Below are 24,928 nucleotides of genomic sequence, written 5' to 3'. Positions count from 1 at the left end.
AGTGTTCATACATAGTCATGGCCATCACCCTGTATAGTGTTCTATCTATCTATCTATCTATCTATCTATCTATACATACATACATAGTCATGGCCATCGCCCTGTATAGTGTTCATACATAGTCATGACCATCGCCCTGTATAGTGTTCATACATAGTCATGGCCATCACCCTGTATAGTGTTCTATCTATCTATCTATCTATCTATCTATCTATCTATCTATCTATCTATCCATACATACATACATAGTCATGGCCATCGCCCTGTATAGTGTTCATACATAGTCATGGCCATCGCCCTGTATAGTGTTCATACATAGTCATGGCCATCACCCTGTATAGTGTTCTATCTATCTATCTATCTATCTATCTATACATACATACATAGTCATGGCCATCGCCCTGTATAGTGTTCATACATAGTCATGACCATCGCCCTGTACAGTGTTCTATACGACAGTGGGCGTATTACGGAATTTTACTTTTAATTATTTACTTCAAATTAGACCTTAAATTATTTAGAAAAACACGCAAAACACGCAAAAAATTATATCGCCTGGAGCATAAAAATTTAATCACTGTTTCTTTAATAATTAAATGTATTTGTATACTTCACGCCTTTACGCCCAAGAATCTAGACATCTGAAGGGTTAACCTGTCGCCATTGGTGCGCACGTGACTCTAGGAGCATGGTGATTGGACGAAGGCCTTTGACATCGTCCAATCACATGCTGTTTCAAATTTTAAATCGCTTTCAGCGGACTGGTTTGAATAGAACAGTTCAGGTCAGTCGGTTAAATTCGGCAGTGGAGTTTATTAGTGTAGAGGCGCTGGACGGATATGAGGAAAAAATGACCGAAGAGTCTGCGGTTAAAGTTTGTGTTAGGGTTCGACCCCTTATAAAACGGTAAGAGAAACACTAATTATTGTTATTTAGTAGCTTTATTAGGTAAATAAGCGGGTTTATTTCAATTCTAGCGATAACTGCTCACGAGTCGGTTCTTCTGAAGAGAAGTTAGGATGCTAATCTTAGATGCTAATCTTTTTTTTTTTAGCTCTTTTTTTGTATTCTCTATTCTCAGTATGTTGATGTATAATACAATATTTTACTGAGTAAAAAAAAGAAAAGAAAAATGAAAAGATTACTGTTGGGAATTCTGTAAGCTCTTGTTTTCATAACAGGATTATTTGTGGGTCTCGTGCCTGCTTGTATAACATGTAACTAGAGTAATGTACAGAAATGAGTCTTCTTTACTGCCTTATACTCTGTAGCAGAATTTGTTAGTGCCACAGTGTATTCATTAGCCTTTATGAATCAGTCATGTTGTTACTTTACACTACTATCACTGGAAACCCCCACCCCACCCCAAACACACCCCACCCCACCCCACCCCAAACACACACACACACACACAGATTTTTTTCCCCCTTGAGATTGAAAAAAGGTTCTACTACATGTACAGTACACTGAGCAAGCTCTTACACACACTTTGTTTTCACGATGAACGAAAGAACTGCAGAAACCCATCTCTACACATGATCTGAGCTCACTTCGCTTGTAGGGTGATGTGAACTGAGACCACTTCGGATGCTAAAATGGACTAAATATGATAATAGATTTTAAAAACAGTCATGTGTAATGTCTGGAAATCCAGGAAGGTTAGGAGTTGTATTTGTCCTCTTGTTTCAAGATGGGAAGGAAAAAAAAAATGGTTTTCTTGCAATTATTTTCAATTTCTTGTGATCCAGCGATGGTCAGTGTTATTTTCTGAGATCTTGTAGCAGTAACATACTCGCTGTACGTGGTTCTGACCATTACCTCTCACTCCGGCCACGACCTATTTGCACTTCTCCTAACAGGAAGACGCTACAGATCTCTGTGCACTAGAACATCTAGGCACAAAAATCTAGGTTTTTCCCCCCATACCATCTCCAGCTAACACAGTAATGTAATGTATTTCTGTAATTCATTGTCCATCTCTAATTACTGCCTCTTTCTCAAGTAAATACATAAGCATATATCTTTATTTATACAGCTGTATATAGAGTGTATAATGTACAAATCTGCACATAAATCCTCTGTTCCAGATTCAAACACGTTATTTATTGTTAAGTCTAACTATTTTAATGTTTACTGTACTCATTCCAGATATGTATATATGTATGTACGCACCAAGAGCACCTTAAAACCACAACAAATTCCAGAATTAAAGTAGTGTTAGGTGGTGGGATATCTGTGTATAAGTGCTGCAAGTTGCCCTTGCTAGACTTGTGAGCAATGCCCTTAACTGCTCGGTTAATTAAATACAGAAATATGAAAGATAAATGCAATTTGCTCTCGATATCTAATGCCCTCATGCATGATCATGTCTTTTCTTCATCATGAGTGAGTAATTCTTAAAAAAAAACAAATTTTATCATCTTGTGATGGAAAGGTGGTGTTGGAAGTGAGCAATGTAAATAACTTCTGGATTTCCATAGTAGTCTTATTTATGAGTCTTAATACAAAGTGCTGATTATTTTATTTCATCCCTAGTGAGGAGGGGGATAATGCAGAGCCTATACAGCTGTACTGGAAGGCTGATAAACAGGCCATACATCAGATTGACGATGATGGTACCCTGACCAAAAGTTTCAGCTTTGGTAAGAAACATAATCAGGAAACTGTAAACTTTACAGTGGATATTTTAGGTAACTGTTATTTATTTACTTCACTCTTCAGACAGGGTATTTAGTGCAGAGGAATCCACCAATCAGCTCTATCAGGACATCGCCAAACCCCTGGTGGTGTCCACCGTGGAAGGATACAATGGTAAGATTGCCAGCTAGGCCATGAAGTTTGTAATGTGTATATATTGGTTGCGTCTCAGTCAGTTCCCTAGGTGGTCAATCGTTACTTTGTGTATTTTGTGACTACTCACTCATACTGTGATAGAATACCACTGACATTTATCAGTAACAGGTGAGAGTGAGATTTTACTGATGGTACATTACCTACTAACTGCATTTTTCCCAAATAGTTAAACACTAAAGTTATTAGACTTAAGCAAGCAATGCATTTCTCTCTTTTTTTTTTTTTTTTTTCTCCCTTGAACTGAGAGGTCTCAGAAAAAACGACTTTCCTGTAAAGTAACATAGTGAGCACCGATGCTCCCTGGCTTTTGTGGTGCATTGTGAGATTATTTATAGGGACCAACAAAAATGGCCAACACCCTGATCAGTGGCCTGCCCACTGACCTTGGGAGCTTACACTACTGTTGAATATTGAGTATGTAGTCTGACTGCTGTATTTTTATCTTCACATTCAGGAACTATATTTGCATATGGACAGACGTCCTCTGGAAAGACGTTTACAATGATGGGCAGTGAGCACAATCCTGGTGTGATCCCTCTCGCCATGGCAGATGTTTTTCAGACGATCAAAAATGTAAGATCAATGCGTTTGTTTCATAAGAGATCTGAAGTGTAATAGAGTCCACCAGAATCACTGTTGTCTATCTTTCCAGTGTCCAAAGAAAGAGTTTCTTCTGCGTGTAAGCTACATGGAAATTTACAACGAAACCGTTACAGATCTCCTCGTTGACAGCTGGAAAAGAAAACCGCTGGAAATCCGCGAAGGCAACTACGTAAGTGTTATGTTTTTGGATTTGTCTGAATTATGAGTGTGCAGTGTCTAACAGTGAACGTTTATTCCACTGGCAGAAAAACGTGTACGTGGCTGATCTGACAGAAGAGCTGGTGACGTCTCCGGAACAAGCCCTGGCCTGGATCCGGAAAGGAGAAAGTAACGTGGTTATTTGTTAATGAGTTAAACAAAATGGTGTGTAACATCCACCATACTGTCAGTTGTTACCATAGAAAGTATTTTATTTATATCTATATAGAGTTGTGTGTACAGATGGATATAGATTTATGCCAATGTATAGGAAATTAATCAACACCTTCTGACCAATTGGAGTTGAGCTTTCAGGGGTGTCGTACTGCTCTCATACTAATCTGTCGCTCTTCCAGTCTGCCTTTACAATCATTTCTTCATTTCCTGCTTGTAGAAAACAGGCATTATGGAAAGACTAAAATGAACCAGAGGAGCAGTCGCTCACACACCATCTTCCGCATGGTGAGTTATCTGCTCAGTGCTAATTATTTTGTCATGCTTTCTGGAGTAAGCTTGCATATGGCTGTTTTTCTCTTAGATCTTGGAGAGCAGGGAGAGAAGTGACCCAGCATCCGGTGAAAATGCAGACGGCGCCATCATCGTGTCCCATTTGGTATGCTGACTTTAAAGCTTCTTACTTTTCAAGTTTCAAGATACACTATCCAGCCAGCATTTGTTTATATTATATCTCTCGTTTTTTTCCCTCCCTTTATTAGAACTTGGTGGATCTTGCTGGTGCTGAGCGAGCGAGTCAGACTGGAGCAGAGGGTAAGCTGAGGTCTCATTAGTGCAAGTGATCATCACTGTATTCAATTGACTGTTGTTCCTAATTAACTTCTTGTCTGTGCTGCTTTTTCCTTTTATTTCAGGAACCCGTTTCAAAGAGGGATGCAACATCAATCGCAGTCTCTTCACCTTGGGACAGGTCATCAAGAAACTGTCTGATGAGAGCCAGAAGTATGAATCAGACACTGTACTAATGAAATACTTGGATGTCTTATTGGTTTTTGTTTGTTTTTCTCCTGTTTGTTTAATTAATTCGGTTCAGGGAGGCAGCAGTGACAGAACAGACAGATTTTAGCTCCTGCGTTAAAAAAAATTAGAGAATGAAGAAATTGGTCATTTGGTTTTAATACATGGTTTTCCCTTCTAGTAGGTTCCATCAGTGAGAGTAGAGCTCTAACCTATAGGCTTCTGTCAAATCAGCTGTTCTGAATATTAAATACTATTCACAGGAGGTTAGCTAAGACACTCCACTTTTGTCCTGTGTTCACATTTACATCAACACACGAGCTCTAAAAATATCGCATGCATTCAGTCAGTACAGTCCCTGATGCAGATATTTTGGTATTGTTTCAAGGTTAATTAAAGCTACAGCCATGTTTATCTACATCCACTCAGTCTCCAGTCACTGTGCTATGAAGTCATGGAGCAGGCAGTCCTCCTTATAGACGACCTCATGAGTAACTGCTACTGGGAGAAATGAATGAAAGGAATGCTACAGTGATATTTGTGCATGTTTGTGCACATAAAGGAGAAGATGGACAATGTCCTAAATTTAAATCCTAATAAGAAATGTTTTCATGTCCTCTTACAGGGGTTTCACGAACTACAGAGACAGCAAACTGACCCGGATCCTGCAGAATTCTCTGGGAGGCAACGCCAAAACAGTCATCATCTGCACCATCACACCAGCTACTGTGGATGAAACCGTGAGCACTTTACAGGTGAGGAGAAGAGACTACACTCTCGCAGAATGTCTTGCAGCTTGAGGACTTTTGACGCTTAAATGTCTCTCGTCTAACAGTTTGCCAGCACTGCAAAGCGCATGAAGAATGATCCTCACGTCACGGAGGTCTCAGACGAAGGTGCTCTTCTGAGAAGATACCGCAACGAAATCGTGGATCTCAAACGCCGTCTTCAAGAGGTAAAATAAATAAAAATCCATTTCTCTTTAACATATTCACATTGCCCAGTGAAAGAGTTGAACTATATGGGTTTAATTCTTCATCTTTAGGTTTCTTCAGTCACTCAAACGACTGTGACGGAGAAGGAGACCCTGTTCCAGCTAATACAAGAGAAGGATCAACTCCAGAGAGAGCAAGCAGATCGTATAACCAACCTCACAAAGCTTTTAGTAACTGCATCAAATGTGGTCCCTGTCCATAAGGTAACATCTTTTTGAATCATTTCTTGATCTTTCTGTTTTTCATTTTTTCCATTCATGTCTCACACACTTTATTGTGTAATTAAAGATTCCCAAGAGAAGAGTAACCTGGGGTGGAAAGCTCATCAAGTCATCATTGGGGGTAAATGATCACGGGTCTCCGGATATGAGTTTTGCCGAGCCCTTTCTCAAAAAGAGGAAAGCAGATCTTACTGTGACCGAGGATTCTGAAGGTGGGAATTCTGCTCTATCTAAATCCCCTTCTTTTATATAGAGTTGCATGCAATTGCAGTGTAATGTGTGTGTTTTTTCCTGTGTGTGTATGCAGACATGGAAGAGTTCGACTTGACGCCATGTTTTTTCTCTCCTGCTGAGGACACCTCTATAGACCTGGAGATGAACCAGAGTAATGTTACAATGCGCAGCTCTGCAGAAGGGTGAGATGATGATGATGATGATGATGATTTCAGGAGCTTTTACATTTGTGTGTCTCAAGAGTAATACAGGCTCATACAAAGTACAACAGATGTCACACAAGGGACAGGGGAATTAACACATAAAACTGATGAGAGACTAACTCCTTATGTGCTCATGCATACATCCAATCAGATGCTCTCGATAGATAATGTTTTCCTCTCCACTTTTCTGAAAATGACGCTGAAAAAACTCATACACTGTACTTTTATTTTTAAAGAGTCTGTTACTTACCAAATCTTACTAGTGTAACTCTTCCTACCAACTAGTATTACATGCTTATCAGTAGTGTGTTGTCTTATTTTAAACCATGTCTTTTTTTTTTATTTTAAACCTTCTGAACATGAGCTGAACATGACTACAGGAGGAGCAAACATTTACTCCATCTCTGAACCCTCTTTCCCCTCTACCACTTCCTCTCCTCAGCGTGTGCACCGACTTGCCCCAGCTCATGTTCAGAGTCGAGTGTTTGGAGCGTCAGCTGGACACAGAAACTCAGGAGAAGCAGAAGGCCGAAGAGAAGAGTGCCATGCTGGAGCAGAGGACCGAAGAGCTCGAGAAACAATTACGGACCTTGGAGCAACAGCTGGAGACAGAGGTGCAGGAGAAACAGAGTGCTGAGCAGAAGTGCTCTACGCTGGAGCTGAAGGTCACAGAGCTGGAAAAACCTTCAGAGCTGGAAAATCCTTCAGACCTGGATAAAGACAAGAAAGCCTGTGAGCAGGTATGACGGCAGTAGTGGCTCGTACCTCTTGATTTTAGTGCAATTTATATTTATAGGGTTTGTGTAAATCCAAATTGTTTGCTGAGAACCCTTGAAAATAGCCTTTTTTCTCTTTAAACTCATGGTGGTTGAAAAGTGTTGAATTATAGGAAAAGGCTAAATAACTTATTTTCCATAGAACACAAATACTAAGCATCTGTAAGATCACTGTCTTGTGCTGGATGTGCTGTGTGGGATCCCCCACAAAAAATTAACCTTTCCTTATTCCTTCCTTTCTGTCTTTAATAGTACCTCACAGAGGCAGTCCAGCTGTGTCACACACTGAGCTCTGAGAGGGTGAGTGTGCTCACATTTTTCAATTCCTTATACCATTAATAACTGCTCATTTATTCTGACTATATTTATCCTGAGTGGTATTTAGGCTAAAAATATGCAAAAAAAATTTTTTTAGTTAAAACTGTTAGTGTTCTATTTGTTTTCTTAAGAATTAAATTACGACACATTTTAGTGAAGTCCAGTCATCCAACTAACGGATTTATTTTTCCCTAATAGATTTGTGTTGCATGACTAAATTGCGTTATTTTTATTATACAGGAAGTAATTGCTGCAGAACGGGACATGCTAAAGCAAACCCTCGATCAACTCACTCAGGACATTGAGAGACTGCAGAAAGACAACGAGGCGTTGAAGAAAGACAAAGAGACTCTCCTGAGAGACATCGAAGAACGGAAAGACGCAGAGGAGTTCGAGAAACTCGAAGAGGAGAGCAAGAAAGACTATGAGGTCTTTGGGGTTACAGATATTATGATAAATATTTGCAACATTGCTGTTGTGTAACAGTCAGTTCAATGAGTCTACTAACCTCAGCACCCTTCTTCATGTCTCGTGTTTTAGCGAGAGTTGGAGGCTGAAGTTTCAGCTTTGAAAAAGGCTGCGACAGATGCAGAGGATCTGGTCCAGAAGCTGAAGGTGTGAAGATGTACACTTATTTTTTTTTAACATGACACACTTACACAGTATAGATGTACAACTTTCGGTAAATTGTCTTTACATAGTCTGATCTGGAGGTGAAGTCAGATGAGCTGAAAAAGAAGAACGACATGGTGACTGATCTGCAGAGTTTGGTATGTAGAGAGATTTGTGTCAAAAGCTAATTTATGTGAAGGATCTAATCTGTGACCGAATGCTATGTTCCACTAAATCCCCTTTAAGAGACCTAATGTTAAATCTGTCTGTTTATTTCTTGATTTTTGCATAGAATGGTAAGGACCTTGTTCAGGAGGTAACACGGCTGCGCCGCTCGTTGGACGATGCCGAAGGACTCAGCTTGGAAACTAAAAAGGAGTGGGCTTTCCTGCGTAGTGAGAACCTTTCCCTCAAAGAGCGAGATGTAAGCCGAATTCCATTTAAAAAAAGTTTATTTGCTTAAGTGAGTGTAATGAACACAGTGATATTTCCTTCACTAGGAGACTTTGACTGTTCAGTACAGCCAAATGGAGAACGATGTCAAGTCCCTGCAGAGCCAACTGGAGAATGAGAAATCCCGGTTTAAGAAAATGCAGGCTGACCTCCAGAAAGAGCTGCTTGGGGCTTTTGATGAGAACACCAAGCTCACTGCTCTTCTGGATGGAAAAGTCCCTAAAAGTGGGTGTTTTAGCATCTAAATAAAAATGATCCGAATTCTTGATCAGTCATGCTATAAGAGATTTATTTTTCTATGTCTTATTTAGATGTGCTGGATAGCCTGACGCTAGAGAAAACAGTTGCTGAATTAAAGAAGGACCTTGAGAAGAGCCAGGAGAGTGAGCGAGCTCTACAAAGCAGAATGGAGGAGTTAAGGGCTCTAGAGGTTCTTCCCGCTAAAGTGGATGATTTGATGAGACAGGTACCATTATATAGAAAGAAAAGCCTTGATTCATTCTTATTGGACCATTTTGTGTTGTGTTGATCTTTTGAACATACTCCTGCTTAAAGTTCCAACCATGACCCAGCAGCTACATTTTCATTTCATTTTTTCATTTTCAGTCCATAAAGTGTGTGCTAATGAGGTTCTCAAGGCTTTTGGATGAGAAACTGCTCTACAACTTTCTACAAACATTGTGGAGATTTAACAGAAAAGAGTGTTCCTCTCTTTACACCAGGGGTGTCCAGTCTTTTCCATAAATGGCCGGTGTGGGTGCAGGTTTTCATTCCAACCAAGCAGAAGCTACACTCGATTCCAACTGGCTATTCAACAGATCTTGTCTTTCAGTAGACTCAGGTGTGGCTTCTGCTCAGTTGGAATGAAAACCTGCTCCCACACCAGCCCTTTGCAGATAAGATTGGACATCCCTGTCTTGCAAACTCACCTTGGGTGTTTGTTGCTAAAAACCTTTACATTTACAGCATTTGTTGCTTGCCAGAGTGCCTTACTTTTCTCATCTGTACATCTCAGCAGTTGAGAGTTAAGAGCTGGTGGGATAATGGTCCTGGGATTTGAACTTACAATTTCTTTAAACTTTTTTTTAAAACTCTGACTTTTGTCATGAAATCTTATAATAGCTTATAATAGCCCTTGCAGTACAAATGGAACTTTATCTATAGATGAAAGCAGGGAATGATGTCCTGTGTTTTACTGTATGGTTTGTGCTTTGACTGTTCTCAGGTGTGTGACCTCACTGGTGAACTTTACTCAGTGCAAGAAGAGAGGGACAACCTTGTGGCCGCTCAGGCTGTGTCCCACGAGGACTGTGAGAGGCTGAGAGGAGAGGCTGTAAAGGTGCAGGAAGAACTTGAGAAACTTAAGACGAATTTGGCTGACGCAGAACTCAAGGAAGTTCAGCTTGTCCAACAGTACACTGAGACCACAGAGCAGCTTGTAAAGGTCCAAACAGATCTGCAACACCTCCTGGAGGAAAAGGAGAGTCTTCTTAGTGCCCTGGAGGAAGCTCAGCAGAAGGTTGGTACACTTTTTGTTCAGCATTTTAAATTAAAGTCCCTGATGATTGACCTCCTGTAGATGTTTAGCAAATCATAATCAACTGTGGTTTGTTTTTGTTTTGTTCCCCCCCCCATAGTCAGTGCAGTTGGGTGAGGAGATGGAATTGCTTCGCTGTGAAGGAAAAAAGCATCTATCAGATTTGACTGCCATGACAGAAGAGAGGAACCAGCTTCAGGAAGCCATTCACGCTAAAGACTCTGAACATGCTGAGAATGTTCAGAACCTCCAGATAGAGCTGCAGACTGTTAAAGAAGAGAGAGATCAAATGAAGAGAGACCTGGAGGAAAATGTGGAGCTGGTATGATTATAACTAGATAGAAATACTGTTTGTTTTTCTAATCTCTGCATATCATTGTCCTGGAACACATTTATATGAAGCGTAGCTGTGCATGCTGCATTAAATGGTGGAATATCATGAATGAGTTTTTGTTTAAATGATACTACTTGGTTTTTATGCTTGTAGACTTTAATTTCCCATCTTAACATACTGAAATTTTAGATGATTGAGAACCAAGAAGAGTTGAGAGCAGCTCTGGAGACGACAAAAGTGCAACAGGACAATATAAATCAACTGAGAGCAGAAAAAGCTCAGCTGGAATCCAGACTGTCCAGTCCATCCGACAACGGTCTTGTTGAGGATCTGCAACTTCAGGTACTTTTTAAAATGTGTTGCCTAGCCTGTGAATTAAAATTATAACGCAGCAACAGAACGATGCCAGAGTCACCAATGGCGTGTAGCCAAGAGAGCAAAACTGTGCTCTGTGGGTGGGTAGGGATGGTATATCCTCTCTCTCTCTCTCTCTCTCTCTCGTCACATCGATATCCGGCAGTTGTGGGTGTCTGTGAGCTCATGTATGTGGAAGACTTCTGTGGAGCGATTCATGCGTTTAGTGAAATGTTGATTGAATTATAGGCATAATTCTAATCAATTCAGTTTATTAGATCTGATACTGAAAAAACCTCATTATACAGATAATGAGCATTGGCTGCATGTCCCCCGTTGTGCCTACTTTTGGGCTGACCAGAATTTTTAAGTACTAAAACTTCACATCCTGTTAATATGTATGCTTTAAAATTTTATAATATATATTCAGTATATAGCTGAAAACAAGATTCTTCTGAACAGAAGTCATTTGTCCACATGTAGCCTTTTCTCAGTTTGCAGAACTGTTAGACAATCCTAAATTTCTCACTCTTGGTGCAGTGCCCTAAACAGAGCTGTTTGGTTTCCAGGTGAAGCAGCTGAAAGAAGATCTTCAGTCAGCGTGTGCTGATAGAGACACTGTTGTGTGTGAGAAAGCGCTGGACTCTGAGCTAGAGAGAATGCAGGCCAATATCCACTCTCTGACTGAAGAGAGAGACCAGCTTCAGGAGATAGTGCAGAGCCTGCGAGAAGAGAAAAGCCAGCTGAAGAGAGAAATGGAGGAAAAAGATGAGACGGTAAGGGCGGTGTTTTCCAACAGCAGTTCTTTTTCAATTTGAGACAAGATTCATATTTCCAACATGGCCAGAGTTAATGTGTACTTGTTTTTAATAAACAGTATTATTATTTCTCAGATCATTCACTTCCAGTCGCAACTGAATGAGAGGCAGCTCTCTGGCTTGAATTGTGTTGTTAATGAGGAGAATGAAGTTCAGCTTCAACAGGTATTACTGTCATAGGTCTGGGATATGAACTGGGATAAAATTATTATTATTATTATTGTTACACAATATTCTGTTTATCTGTAGATGCAGGCTCTTAAAAAGGAGGCTGAAGAGTTGACTCAGGAGAATTCTCAGCTTCGAACAGAACTTCAGGACATGACGGACAAGGTAAAGACTTCAGCTTCGATGAACCCTGTTTGGGGAACAGTTTTGATTAATGTTGTATTTAAGAACAGCAGGTTTGTGTTCACCTTGTAGAATTTTTAGGGTGAACACACTGTTGTAAATTAGTGACATAAAAATGGGGATTTTTACATGTTGCTGCTTTTGTATCAATATTGTACCATATGATTAGACAGGGTGATTTATTTGTTTATTTATTCATTTTTGTTTAATTAGATTTTTTTTTTTCAATTTTACTTTTGATTTTTATTTATTTATTTCCCCATCCTCCCCTAAAATTTGTGAGGAACTTCCTAACACCTTATTTTTATTCATACTTTTCTTATTTTTAGGTTGGTGATCTCACAGGTACTCTCAGTGCTGTGCAAGATGAGAAGAACAACTTGGTTGCTGCGCAGTCCACCTTGAATGACGAAAATGTTAGACTTAAGGAAGAAATGGAAAAAGCTCAAGAGGAGCTTATCAAGATGGAGAGTCAGATGATCGATTCACAGCTGAAGGAAGCTGAAATCAGCCAGCAGCACACTGAAACCACAGAGGAGCTCGCAAAGGCTCAGGCAGACCTGCAGCACTTCACTGTGGAGAATAACAAACTGCTCACATCTCTGGAAGAAGCCATCCAAAAAGTGAGTACAAGTGCACAGGTCAAAGGAATTTTTGTTTTTCCCTGAGAATGTTTGTTTAGTGTTGATGTACACATCTCAATACAGGCAGCCCAGCTGGATGAAGAACTCCAATCTCTTCGATGTGAAAAAGAGCAGTTGCTGTGCAAGAAGAGTGAGGGAGCTAGTGATCAAGAAGAGGTGAAGATCCTTCGTGCTACAGTTACCTCAGTGACCGAGGAGAGAAACCAGCTTCAGGAGATCCTTCAGGGTGTGGGAGAAGAGCGCCAGCTCGAGAGAGATCTGGAAGAGAGCAATGACATGGTAACTCTCTAAGATTTAATAATAAACATGACTGTAATGTCTTTGGACGGTGGAACTGATGAAGTTTTCTTCAGCTCATGCAGGCACAGGAGAAGCTAACTCGGAGCGAGATCAGTTCACCACAAGAAGCCACATGTGTGAAAGATGAAGTCCAACAAGTGAGTGACACATTTATATAGTAGACCGTCATATAAGATCTTTACAAGAGATGTTTAGATGATAAAAAATATTGTTCCTTGGTACAGCAACTACAAGAGCAACTCACAGCACTGAGTGAGGAAAATCACCAGCTGAAGATGGATGCTCAGGAAAATGTGGAAATGGTAAAACATTGATCTCTGTCTGAGAGGCTTATCGTTTCTGGATCTGAACAATCAAATGTTTTAATGAATTGTTTTAATTTGCTGCAGATGATTGAGACTCAGGCAGAGTTGAGGTCAGCACTTGCGAATATAAAGGAACTAGAGAAGAACATACGTGAGTTGGAAGTGCAGAAGACTCAGCTGGAGTCCAAACTGTCCCGGACAGACAGCAGTGAGGAGAGCAAGCTTGTGGAGGATCTGAAAAATCAGGTACGTCGGGTCATTAAAAGCTGTTCATGAATTTAGCCTTAAAATAAACTTGTATGTGGACAGTGCATTGAAAATCACACCCGTATTCTGGGCCATGCCTGTGTCAATTATTGGAAGCATGCATTTAATGCTTTTAAAGAAATCTTTCCCCATGAGATTCCAAAAGATCCCAAAAATAATTCTTCTTAGTGTGTGACCAGAAGGTTTCGATAATGGCGCTAAAATATATTTTATTATGCTAAGTCCTGCTAGCAGCTGCTATTAAGTGTGTCGCATCTAGTGGGTTAAAAGCTGATTCGGTCATATAGTTTCTGAGTGCGGCGTCGGAGTGCGGGAGCTGTAGGAAAAGGAACTAATCTTTCATGCGCTAGAGCTTTAGAGGCTGAAATTTAATAAAAAGCTGGACCCCTGTAATTTCTTTATTAATATAAGCTCATTTATTCCATGCCATACCTGCTCTGTCTGCCTCAGAGACACCCTACCTTATTTTATTTGACTTATTTATCAGTCTGTCTTATTTATTTATTTGCTTTAAAAAAAAAAATTCTGTCTTCCCCAGTTTTAATTTTTCCCCTTTTAGATATACTTGGATATTTTTTCTTTTTTTGCTTTTTTTTTTATTGGATGACCCGATGCAACGTGTCATTGCACACAGCTGGAATATGAAAAATAATATAATACTAAAAATATTATTAAATAAGAATAGTAAACATGCTCTTATAAAAAATGAATCATTTATTGCTTTAAAATTTGTAATAATTTTTAACATTTTTAATTGAACATGTCAGTAATAAATATTAATATTATAGTTGTGTGGTGGTGGTTTGGAAAGTCTGTACAGTGTCACTTTGGGTAAATACTGGCACCCAGCTGAAAGGTTTACCGTTTGTAAATAAAAATTAACTGCTCCACTTCAGCCCTTTTTGTTTTTCTTATTAATGCGTTTCGAATATTTTCTGGTCAGGCCTTACTACAAATAGGTTGTCTTGAGTGAAAGTTTTTTATCTTTTTCTACACTATTTCTAGATTGACCGTCTGAACGAAGAACTCAAAGCGGCCAATGAGGAAAAGCAGCTCCTCCTTTCTGAGAATACACAGGATCATTATACTGAAGAGCTGGAGAGAGTCAGGGCCAACGTGAGTACTCTCACTGAGGAACAAGACCGACTTCTCAACATACTACAGGGCCTGAGAGAAGAAAAGAACCAGCTAAACAATGTCCTAGAAGAGAAGGAAGACATGGTCAGAATCCTTTTCTTTTCTTTTTTTTTTTTCCTTAAAGTTTGTCAAGCTATGATGTTAACGTTGACGTCTTCTCAGATTGTGCAGCTGCGAGAGGAACTTCACTCCACTGCTACAGAGAGAGACGAGCTTCTGAGCAGAAGTACTGAAGACACTGTGGAGGATGCTTCACTGGAGATGATCCGCAGTAGTTTATCCTCTCTCAGTGAAGAAAGAGACCAACTGGTGGAGATCCTGCAGGGCCTGAGGGAGGAGAAGAACCAGATGTGCAATGAGCTGGAAGAGAAAAATCATAAGGTAATCCTAATCTTGCTTGTTTCTCCTTCAGTAATAATTGTCTAATGGGTGTAAGCTTAGAGGACAGAGAGACGAGTTACGTCTTCAACTTTGTGTTAAATGTTATGGGATTTAACAACGCGTGTATATTGCAGCTGATGCAGCTGATGGACGAGCTCCAAACCACTACAGCTGAAAAGGACAACCTACTGGCTGAGAAATCTAAAGATGACCTCGATAACAAAGCCGAGTTGGAGAGACTCCAGGTCAGTGTCACGTCTCTGACTGAAGAGAGAGACCAGGTGACCGACGAGAATAAACGGCTGAAGATTGAACTTCAGGAGACCTCTGAAAAGGTATGAACTTTGAAGGTTCTGTAGTTTATTCTGCCAATCCAGGTTACTAGAATAAACCACAGAAGGGGTTTTATGGTATTTTTGTGACTTTGTCTAAAGATTTCCCAGCATTAGGGTATTTATCAACTGTTTTAAAAACACAAACGTGGCCTACATGTAGAACAGGAGGATGCTGTAACGGTGTGTCCAAGTTATATTAGAAATATTGTATTTAAGCAGTTCTTTGAGCTCCGAGTTTGAGTTGGGGAAATGTCCGTGAGAAAAGTCGTGTATCAATCGGTGGTGCAGTCGTTGGATTACCAGAATAACTTGAACACACCTGACATTTGTAATTACAAACATCTCTGAAAGACTTGATTGATTTGGGGATGAATCCCGTGTGTAGGGGTTTGGGGAAATTTCTTTAGGAAATCGCAGCCACACATATGGGTTGAGACGCACTGGAGTAAGATCATCACTAGATCATGAAATCGTGACACTAACACCTTTTTTTATTTCCTCAACACAGGTACAGGAGTTAAGAGAGACACTTCAGTCTACATGTGCAGAGAAAGAACATCTTCTGTCAGAGGCCACCAAAGAGAGTCTCACTCGCATGGCTGAGATGGAACAGATGCAGGAAGATCTCACCTCCATTACTCAGGAGCGAGACCAGCTTCATGAGCTGCTGCAGAGCGTGAGCGTGGAGACGCTTCAGCTTAAGAAAGATCTTGAGGAGAAGGATGGAATGGTAAAGGGGGAAAAAGCATTCTTTTTTTTCTTTACATAGCATTTCATGCTACAGGAATTTATTTAGGTTATTTTCTCTGATTAGTCCGAGATAATTTGAGTTTAATACACAGAATGCTCAATTTTAGAGCGTTCCCACAGTGAGGTGTGCAGAGACTGATCATTGAATTTCTCTTCTGCAAGGTGGTGCAGCTGACGAAAGATTTCCAGTCTGCTAGTAATGAGAAGGATCGTCTTCTGTCTGAAAATGCTAATTGCAAGCTGGAGAATGTGGAGATGCTGGAAAGACTTCAAGCAAACATCACATCTCTAACTGAAGAAAAAGACCAGCTTCTAGAAGTGCTGCAATGTATGAGGGAGGAGAAGAACCAGCTCAGATCTGACCTGGATATGAAGGATGAAATGGTAATGAATTGCCTTGTGTTTTTCTTGTGTATAATGCATGACCTCACCAATCAGTGATTTTCATTTTTTGTTTGTTTTTCTGTTTAAATTAAAGATACAGCAGCTGAAGGATCTTCAGACAGAGAGAGAGCAGTCATCATCGTGTAACTCTGCAAATGAGGATGGAGACAGTCTCCAGGAGCTGCTGCAGGGAGTGAGAGAGGTACAGCAATCCAATCAAAATCTGATCCATGTTGAGTGGAGATATTACACAAGACTGCAGAGGAAGTAGTTGGTTTATTAATAAAAACCTGCTCTCTGTAGCTCATCCAGGTCCAAGGCTTGAAGCAGCAGAAACCGCTGAGTCCTAAAGCCACCCGGAAAGCTGAGCTTCAGCAGGCCAGTCAAATTGTAATTAAACATTTAATCCTTCAATCTGTCAAAACAGCTGCATCTGTGTATTTAAATGTTAATGCAGGTGACTCAAACACCTGGATCTGTTACCGTCGAGAATGAACTGAGCCAACAGCTTTGAACACCTGCAATGTTCTTGCATTATTTCACAGATGCAGTCTCTTAAGGATGAAGTTGAGTCTTTAAGGAATGAGAGGGCGTTACTCCGAAATGATCTTCGGGAAGCTGCCGAAACAGTAAGTATTTTTATACAGAATCCTTGAGTCAGTCTGTCGACGCACTTTGGCGATCCTAAGCCAATACATGAGATTAGAGCAATGATAACTCTGGGTTAAATCCTGTGTGTAATAGTCTTCTCTCTTTTCTCCACAGTCTAAAGCCTACCAGGACTTGCTCCATTCCACGAGGGAGGAGTTGAGGCAGCAACAGATTGCTAACTCGAAGGCACAAAGTGCTGAAAAGGAGACTCTACTTCAGCAGCAGGTATGTGCCAACAGCTTCATGTGTCTCACTGATTCTTTTCCATGTAGCAGCTCGAGCTTCTTAGTAGCTTTACTGGTGCAATAAAGCATTCAGAAACTCAGGTTAAATAAAGTGATGTGATGCATTCACTGCCTGTGATTCATCTTTAGTAACCACTTTCCCTGGTTCAGGCTTGTGGTAGTTGGTTGTAGTTCTCAAAATATACACAAACTGGTCATTTAAACTAAATTTGTTAGTTGATATGCACGGAAAAATGGCTGGAATAGTCAAAATTTCATTGTGAGCATTGGGGAATAGGATGCAAAGATGCCTTTACTTGTATATATGCCATTACTCTATCTATCTATCTATCTATCTATCTGAGGGCAAATACTTTGTCTTGCATTCTGTTAAATATGTATGTATGAATGTTTGTAGTACATTAATTGCTAACATTCAGCATTAACTTTTAGCTAATCACTACACCTGGGGCAGGTTATGGATTTTTGTCTGATTTTACATGTGATCCATGTGCAGTATAAAAAAAAAAAAGCTCATTTTTCAAAAGTTTCTTCTTGCTTGTTCCTTCCATCAGATGAGCCAGATGAATGCTGATCTTTCGTATCTGAGAGAACAGCTCATGTCAAAGAAAACCTCAGAGACTCAAAGCCTCAACACAGAGATGCAGAATCTTCTGACTCGCATTACCTCACTCGAGGAAGAAAAAGCAAAACTCCAAAAGCTCCTCGAGGCTGCCAGAGAAGAAGGAGCTAACCTGAAATGTGACCTTCAGGAGAGCGAGCAAACGGTAAGCAACACAAGCAGCAATCGCACACGTGTACTGATTTGTAAGTGGGGTGAACGCCTGTGTAAAACCCCTACTGCAAACAGAAAACTGGACCTTTTGTCTCCATTTGTAGAAGCACAAGCTTATGGAAGAGCTGGACAGTCTTGGTGGCATTAAAGAGCAGCTTCTTAACGAAAAAACGCATGCTGATCAGCTCCAGGAGGTTTTCCATGGTGTCAGAGAGGAGAGAGACCAACTCAGGAGGGAGCTGGAGGACAAAATGGAAGAGGTATTTAATAAAAAAAAAAAAGTACTGGGTTGTTAAATGAAGAGAGTTTATTTTTTTTTTTTTTTTAATGTATAGCATGAAGTAAGGATTAACACTTTGTGTTTCAGATAACGCACATTGAGGAGAAGGTGCAAGGACTGGAAAAGGAGAAAATACAGCTGGAGTCTGAAGTCAGTTCTTTGAATCAGGTTAGTGTTGGAATGTTACCTGGCTAAACAGTTTAGAGGTGGCAGTATGTGAAGACTGAGCTCACTGTTCAGATGTCCGTCATGTCCTTTATGCACATGGCCTGGAGAAAATGTCTGGACATAGTGTAAATTCAGAGTGCTAGAGGTTACTAAATGTCTTTGCATGTGGCTTATCGGTTTCTCTGCTTGTTTTATGAATGTGAATCTTTTTTTTACTTTATTTTTTTTTAGACTCTTCATATTGTGAATGAACACCCTAATGCCTCTAATGAAGGAAGGCTGAAGGTGATGTCTGAGATTGAAACCTGTAATGAAAAGCTTAAGGTAAGAAAGTGCTTTCTTTTTAAAAACAAGCATTTTTGTTTTCTATTTTTCGTTTTTCTTTCTTTATTTTTTTGAGCTATAAATTAAGACCTCTACAGTGTCCTTTTTAAATAGTCAGTCCATCCAGGATTTTTTACTCAAAATTGAGTAAAAACTTTAAAATCAACAAGACATGTTGTATGATGTCCTCAAAACACACATTTAGCCAAAGTCTCCTTTGATTCATGTGTGGATCATGAGTACAGCTGTCATAGAAAGTCATTACATATGTGTCTTCAGTTATAGAAGTTTAAAAGACGAGTCCTGCGCTTGCAAATTTGCCCATTCAAGTAGTTTTCTAGTTTTCTCCAGTGAAAACTGGAGCAAATCCAAGAATTTTTTGGCCGCATCAGTGACACGAGAAAACTCTGGAGGGACTGTTTTTAACAGGACACTATTTGGTGTGCTGGTGCGCGAAATGAGTTTACATTTGAGTTGAAACTGCAGGACTGTAATTGCTTTAGATTCTTAACTAATACAAAAATTTTCCCCAAATCCAGGTTGCGTTCTTCAAGCTCCAGGCGATCATCGACCGTCCAAAACCCAAAGGTCATCTTGCCGATGGCAACAGCAAAGAGAATGCCTTGTTTTGTCAGCTGTTACCGTTTGTTCCAATCTCTCATAGATCTACGTTCACTTGTCTGACTTCCAAAACAACTCATCTTGATGACCTGCTTAGGAAAAATGAGGTGAGTCTCGGTCTCTAATTGAATGCATGTATGTGCATGTGCAGATGTTGCCTCTGTCCGAATCAGGGAGAAAATCCTGTACTTGGCTGTTTAATTTCACAATGAAACAAAAACAATAGTAGTAGAGTGAAACACCGAGATACAGATTTCCACTTTGTTTTGAATCGTATTCTTTTTGGATCAGCTGTAAACCAACACTTCTTTCCTTTAGGTGACCTTGCAAAAACTCGCAGCTCTGCACCAGGCCCACTTTATGAAGCAAGTTCACCGTGACATGGCTTCTTTCGAGGAGAGAAGGCTGCATGATGTGCTTATTCGCCAAGCTCAGGCTCCGTCACAATCCCTCCTGATGCTCCCCGGAGACTTCCAGGAGATTTGGGATCAGAGGCTGTTGGAACTTTTGGACAAACGCAGGCAGTATCTGCAGGTGTGTATGGTGTTTTCACATGTTTGAGCACTCGGAGAAGCCTCAGCCTGATATAATGTGTATATGTGAACACTACAAATGGTCTCAGACCTCCAAATGGGATCAAACAATCTTTTCACATTGAACAGTACTGCATGTTACTAATGTTGTGTAAAAGTAAAGAAATTACGCTAGAAATAACACCCAGGACAAAATGCGATGAATGAATATCAACAGACGCTTGGTGTCTGAGTTCATAAGGAGTTGTGGTGTGAAGAACAATGGTCTCCATGCCTTCTTGGTTCTGTTACATTTGAAGACCTAAAGCACTGATCACATCGTATGCACAAGTGAAATATAAATATTGCAGAATATAATGAGTGTAAAATCTTTCCAGTATCTTTCTGATTTCACGTCATAATATCTATGGATTGGTGGGAAATTGTGCTGATGCCCTCAAACAATTTTGTTTCAGTGGTGTGAGTTCTCATCAGATTATTTTCCGGTTATTAAGTCAAGTCTTTTGCATGTGTAGAACATGAACAGCATTCTGGACTTCCTGGAAGACGGTGTCGCCAAGCATGCAGTCACACTCTCAGAGGAACTTCAGGCACGAAACAGTGCTAATGAGGAGAGCAGGGTGCTGGCTAGAACGGCAAACATAGCCGCTATAGTTCAGTTTTTCGAGCGAGAGCTCGATCGACGCATAGCTTTGGCAGAGCGGCAGAAAGTTTTCTGCCAAGTAAGACTTAACTTTTCCTTTTCTAAAAAATATCCAGCAATAGCACTTAATGCCATGTTGAATGCAAAGACTAATTAGTAATCTTTCCATCTTGCAGAGTATGCTGGATAAATACAGCTCTGCAGTCTCTGTCCTGAAGCCTTTGGAGGAGGAGTCAATACAGAAGCTGAAGGAAGAGAGGAGTGAGAGTCTGGCCCTGCTGCCATCTCGGAGCAGTGAGAAGCCCAAAACTGAGGCTGACCTACTGCAGGACAAACAACGCCTCTCTCTTCAGTTACAACAGGCTCAAAAACACTTAGAGGTAACATTTAAGCAAGATTGGATTGACACTATTTAGCCAAACATTTGTGGACACCTTATGATCATATCAATAAACGGTTTTCCCCCAAGCTGCTGCCACAAATTTGTTAGGATTCTATAACTTTTTACAATTCCACTTCAGTGGAATTAGGAGGCTCAAACTCTTAGGTTGCAGCATGACAATGCCCCTGTGCACAAACTCATCTCTATGATAACTGTGCAGGCTTACTGATGTCCTGAACAGAGCCCTGACCAATAAACACCTTTATGATGAGCTGGAACACCGACAGCACCCTCATAGACCAACATCTAGTGGAAACTCTTCCAAAAAGAGTGAAGCAAGTTGTATTACTAAAGAGGGAATGGGATGTTCAGCAGGTGTGATGGTCAGGGGTACACAGACATTTGACCATATAGTATATATTTCTGTCTAAGTAGTTTTTCAGAAAGAGCTCTGGTTCTTGTTCTCTTGCTGCTGGAAAAAAATGTTGATGTTACTCATAGTGGACAACTGGCTGAAAAAGTGCAATTTCTTTTATTTGAGTTAATTCACCCAAAACATGTTTTTATGGAATATTTAATGTGCATGACGGTGGCTATTAAACATTTTTTGTTAGGAATAAAACACAATGAGGCGGTAAGGTATCTTGCTCGCTCACTCACTCAACTTTGTTTTTCATTTTCATAGTTGTTATATACAGGTTACATTTATTAGATCTAAAATTCTAGATCTATTTTTAAAGAAATAAAGTAATGTGGTAAGATTAAGTTTTTTTTAATTATTAGAGAGAGAGAGATGTTTGTGCTGCATCTCTACTAATAATGTTAAACTTCTTCAATAGAAACTACATTCTCTCTATTCACAGTCAGTCATGGAGATAATGTAGTGTAATGTATAGTGTCTGAGCACAGGGGACTAATGTTAAATATGATAATTGCCCTGTCAGGTGCTTCAAAAGAAAGTGGAGGAGTTGAAGGCCCAGGCAGACATGTCCAACCGGAAACATGCAGCCAAGCTTGAAGAGCTGAGCTCTGCTTTAAAGGAGAAAGAGGATCTCCTCCAGAGCCTGCAAATGAAGCTGAAGGAGTCTGAGGTGGGTTTAAAATGGTTAGAAACTGAGACAGGCCTGATTGGTGACTTCTATTTAATATTTCTCAAACATTTGTTATTAGATATTTCACTCTTTTGTGTTTACTTAATAGTTTTTAAGGTCTCAATGCTTGTGTAGCATGTGCAAAAAGGACTGATAGTGGATCCACTTTTAATGCCACTGATCTGTTCTTGTTCAGGCTCTCGCAAAAGTGAAGATGCCACCCAGTGCTGCCGAAATGGAGGCCATGAAAGATAAACTGGTGAAGATGGAGTTTGACCACATCGCTGTAACGACCGGCCATGAAAAAGAGTAAGAGATTGTTCTTGCTAAATGTAATGAAATGGAAAGAGTTTGATTTGACAAATATTGGTGTAACATAGCGTCAGTGGTGTAACGTTGGAGTAATTTACATCAAGAGGCGTCTCATTAGTGTAATATGGGGTAAGATTGGTCTAATGTAGTGCAAGTGGCGTCTCATTGGTGTAATGTAGTGTAAATGTGTACTGTTAGTTTAATAAAGTGCAAGTCTTGTAATATTTGTAAAGAAGTTCACAACCAGCTGATGTTTACTGATGTTTTCTAGAATAGCACAGTTAAAGTCAGTGGTGGAGCACAGAGGTGATGTCATCCGCAAGCTGAAGGAGACTCTCCGAAAAACCCAACATCAGGACGAACAGTCATGTAAGCTGTGTTCACTGAGTTTATCCAATTTCTTTAGCTGGATCTGAGTGATTAATCTTTATTCTGTTTTTCTCTAGTTGTGGAAGGTGAGGAACCTCATGCTAAACCTGGCACCCAGGCCAAACCTGCTTTTCAAAAGGATAAAAAGATTGAGGAGCTGGAGAAGAAGACTGCACAGTTTGAAAGGTAAATAAATGGATAGTTAATTCAGCTTGTATTTAATCCAAAACAAGAACCCCTTTTAATAGAATTGATCTGTCTAATTTCCAGCCTGGTGAACAAGCAACAAGAAGAGATCACTAAATGGAAAAACAGAGCATATAAACTGAGAGAGAGTAAGAAAGAAGCTCCTCTTTCTCCACGCACCCCAACCAAGCGACCGCTGATGTTAGCAGAAAGTGAAGTGAACTCTCCCAAGAAATCAGCCCTCGACTCTCCCAAAAGCAAGTTCTTTGACCTCCATTCTGGCACAGAGACGATGTCGCTCAAGTGCCCAAAGCAGTTCTTCGATAACTCCAGCCTTGGGACTATGCCAGGTATGTGTGCAGGGATTAGTCGTGACGTCGGTTTGAAAACGACAGATTGTTTTATCGCTCTTCATTCCATTCGTTTTCTTCCCCTGTATAATAGCTGAGCCAGAATCAACCGATTTCTCAGAAAGTGATGAGGGTAATGTACCGTATATGTTGAGGGGTTGTGGTGTGCCGTTTAGATTTCCTAACATGTTTGGGGTTGCACTGGCCTGGTTCTGCCTCATATCACAGTTTGGATTCTGCAGTTGCACAGGTTTCCCACAGGACTGTACATAAATCTGCACATGACTATATAATGGAAAGAAGATGGACCTCACCCTTAACACTTTCTTATTCAAAGAACATGCCTTGATTTTATTAGTTAATTAGGAGGTCCTTATAGTTTTATTTAGTCTTGAATTTGCTAGTCTTGAATTTGCTGGTCTATTTTGTTTTCTCAGACGCCGGCCCCAGCTCAGCCGTCTGCTCTAATGACACTAATGCAGAAAACTGGTGGCATATTCCAAGCGCTTCTCCACGGAAGGCCGACCTCAACCTGGATGCCAGCCGCTGTCAAACACAGTGATTTTTATGTTTGTCTGTCTGTCTGGTTTTGGTTGTTTGTCTGTCATTTTTCAATAGTATTTCCCTAAACTTTTTTTGGATGTTGCACTTGTAGGGAAGAGTTAAGTCATGTCAGTTTCTAGAATAAAATTACCTAATAAAATTGTGTTCCTGGCTTTTTATTACCCCCCCCCCCCCCCACACACACACACACACACAAGGTTTTCAACTCTGTAATGCCTCTACTAGCTTTGTGTTTGTTTTGGGTTTTCCAATGAAACACTAAACCAAACAACACACTTCTGTGGAATTTCTGCTTAATCTATCTACTTGTACTTTCTCCTCCAGAGACATTTTTAGGAGGAAATGCTGATGGTGAAAATAATCTACATTCATTGATGGTCATTACAGCTTTAACTGCATTACACGCACACCTTCTTATGACGGCTGATGAGGTTTCTGTGAAAATGGAGATCAAATCTGGAGGATAGGTCGAGGTGTAATCACTTGGGTCTTCAAAAAATCCAAAATAATCTCTATATTTTGATAGAAACTTTGGTTGTTTTTTTTTAAGCTTTGAAAGACCAGTTTATTCCTGCTGACTCCTTTGTACCAGTTGCACCTCAATTTAACTGAATTCCTAATGCACATGGAAGGAATGAATGAATGAACACATGATTGAGCCATACATAAAAGTAAAGCAACAAGGTTGCTTCTGGGTTTTGAAGCTTTGTATTCATCATCAATAACAAATACCAGTCAGGACCAGCTCAGAATCTTTCGCTGGGTGCTATACAGTATATTGCCAAAAGTTTTGGCACACCCCTCAAAATCATTGAATTCAGGGGTTGGGCTTGGCCCTTTCTTGTTCCAACACTTGACTGCACTCAAAGCAAGATCCATAAAGACATGGATGAGCGAGTTTGGTGTGGAGGAACTTCACAGGTTGAATCCTGACCTTAACCTGATAGAACACCTTTGGGATGAATTAGAGCGGCGTCTGCCTTCTCGTCCAGCATCAGTGCCTGACCTCACAAATGTGCTTATCATGGAGTGGTTGAAACTTCCCATAAACACACTCCTAAACCTTGTGGAAAGCCTTCCCAGAAGAGTTGAAGTTGTT

The 24,928-nt window shown here is 40.2% G+C and overlaps 1 protein-coding gene across 1 annotated transcript; it reads left to right on the top strand.

Moving 5' to 3' along the window:
• The first annotated feature begins 775 nt into the window (after positions 1-775).
• On the top strand, positions 776-23,958 carry cenpe (centromere protein E). Its single transcript, XM_058380874.1, has 57 exons — positions 776-906; positions 2,536-2,642; positions 2,722-2,811; positions 3,308-3,426; positions 3,506-3,625; positions 3,702-3,783; positions 4,049-4,116; positions 4,193-4,267; positions 4,371-4,422; positions 4,524-4,611; positions 5,252-5,381; positions 5,462-5,581; positions 5,672-5,824; positions 5,910-6,054; positions 6,150-6,258; positions 6,722-7,019; positions 7,308-7,355; positions 7,614-7,802; positions 7,914-7,988; positions 8,075-8,143; positions 8,278-8,409; positions 8,486-8,663; positions 8,750-8,904; positions 9,664-9,957; positions 10,076-10,297; positions 10,499-10,651; positions 11,233-11,439; positions 11,557-11,646; positions 11,731-11,814; positions 12,162-12,455; positions 12,540-12,755; positions 12,830-12,913; positions 13,001-13,078; positions 13,166-13,327; positions 14,354-14,569; positions 14,648-14,866; positions 15,001-15,201; positions 15,710-15,931; positions 16,114-16,335; positions 16,430-16,537; positions 16,639-16,725; positions 16,881-16,964; positions 17,101-17,211; positions 17,786-17,998; positions 18,111-18,266; positions 18,374-18,454; positions 18,686-18,778; positions 19,318-19,506; positions 19,718-19,933; positions 20,448-20,654; positions 20,752-20,955; positions 21,902-22,048; positions 22,245-22,357; positions 22,632-22,729; positions 22,807-22,915; positions 23,000-23,265; positions 23,703-23,958. The coding sequence occupies exons 1-57, from the start codon at positions 851-853 to the stop codon at positions 23,825-23,827; spliced, it is 8,229 nt and encodes a 2,742-aa protein (XP_058236857.1). The 5' UTR covers positions 776-850; the 3' UTR covers positions 23,828-23,958.
• Positions 23,959-24,928: the final 970 nt, after the last annotated feature.

Source organism: Hemibagrus wyckioides, linkage group LG26, assembly GCF_019097595.1.
Source record: "Hemibagrus wyckioides isolate EC202008001 linkage group LG26, SWU_Hwy_1.0, whole genome shotgun sequence".
NCBI lineage: Eukaryota > Metazoa > Chordata > Actinopteri > Siluriformes > Bagridae > Hemibagrus > Hemibagrus wyckioides.
The sequence above is the reverse complement of the archived record's forward strand: the minus strand, read 5'-3'. Positions and strand labels throughout refer to the sequence as shown.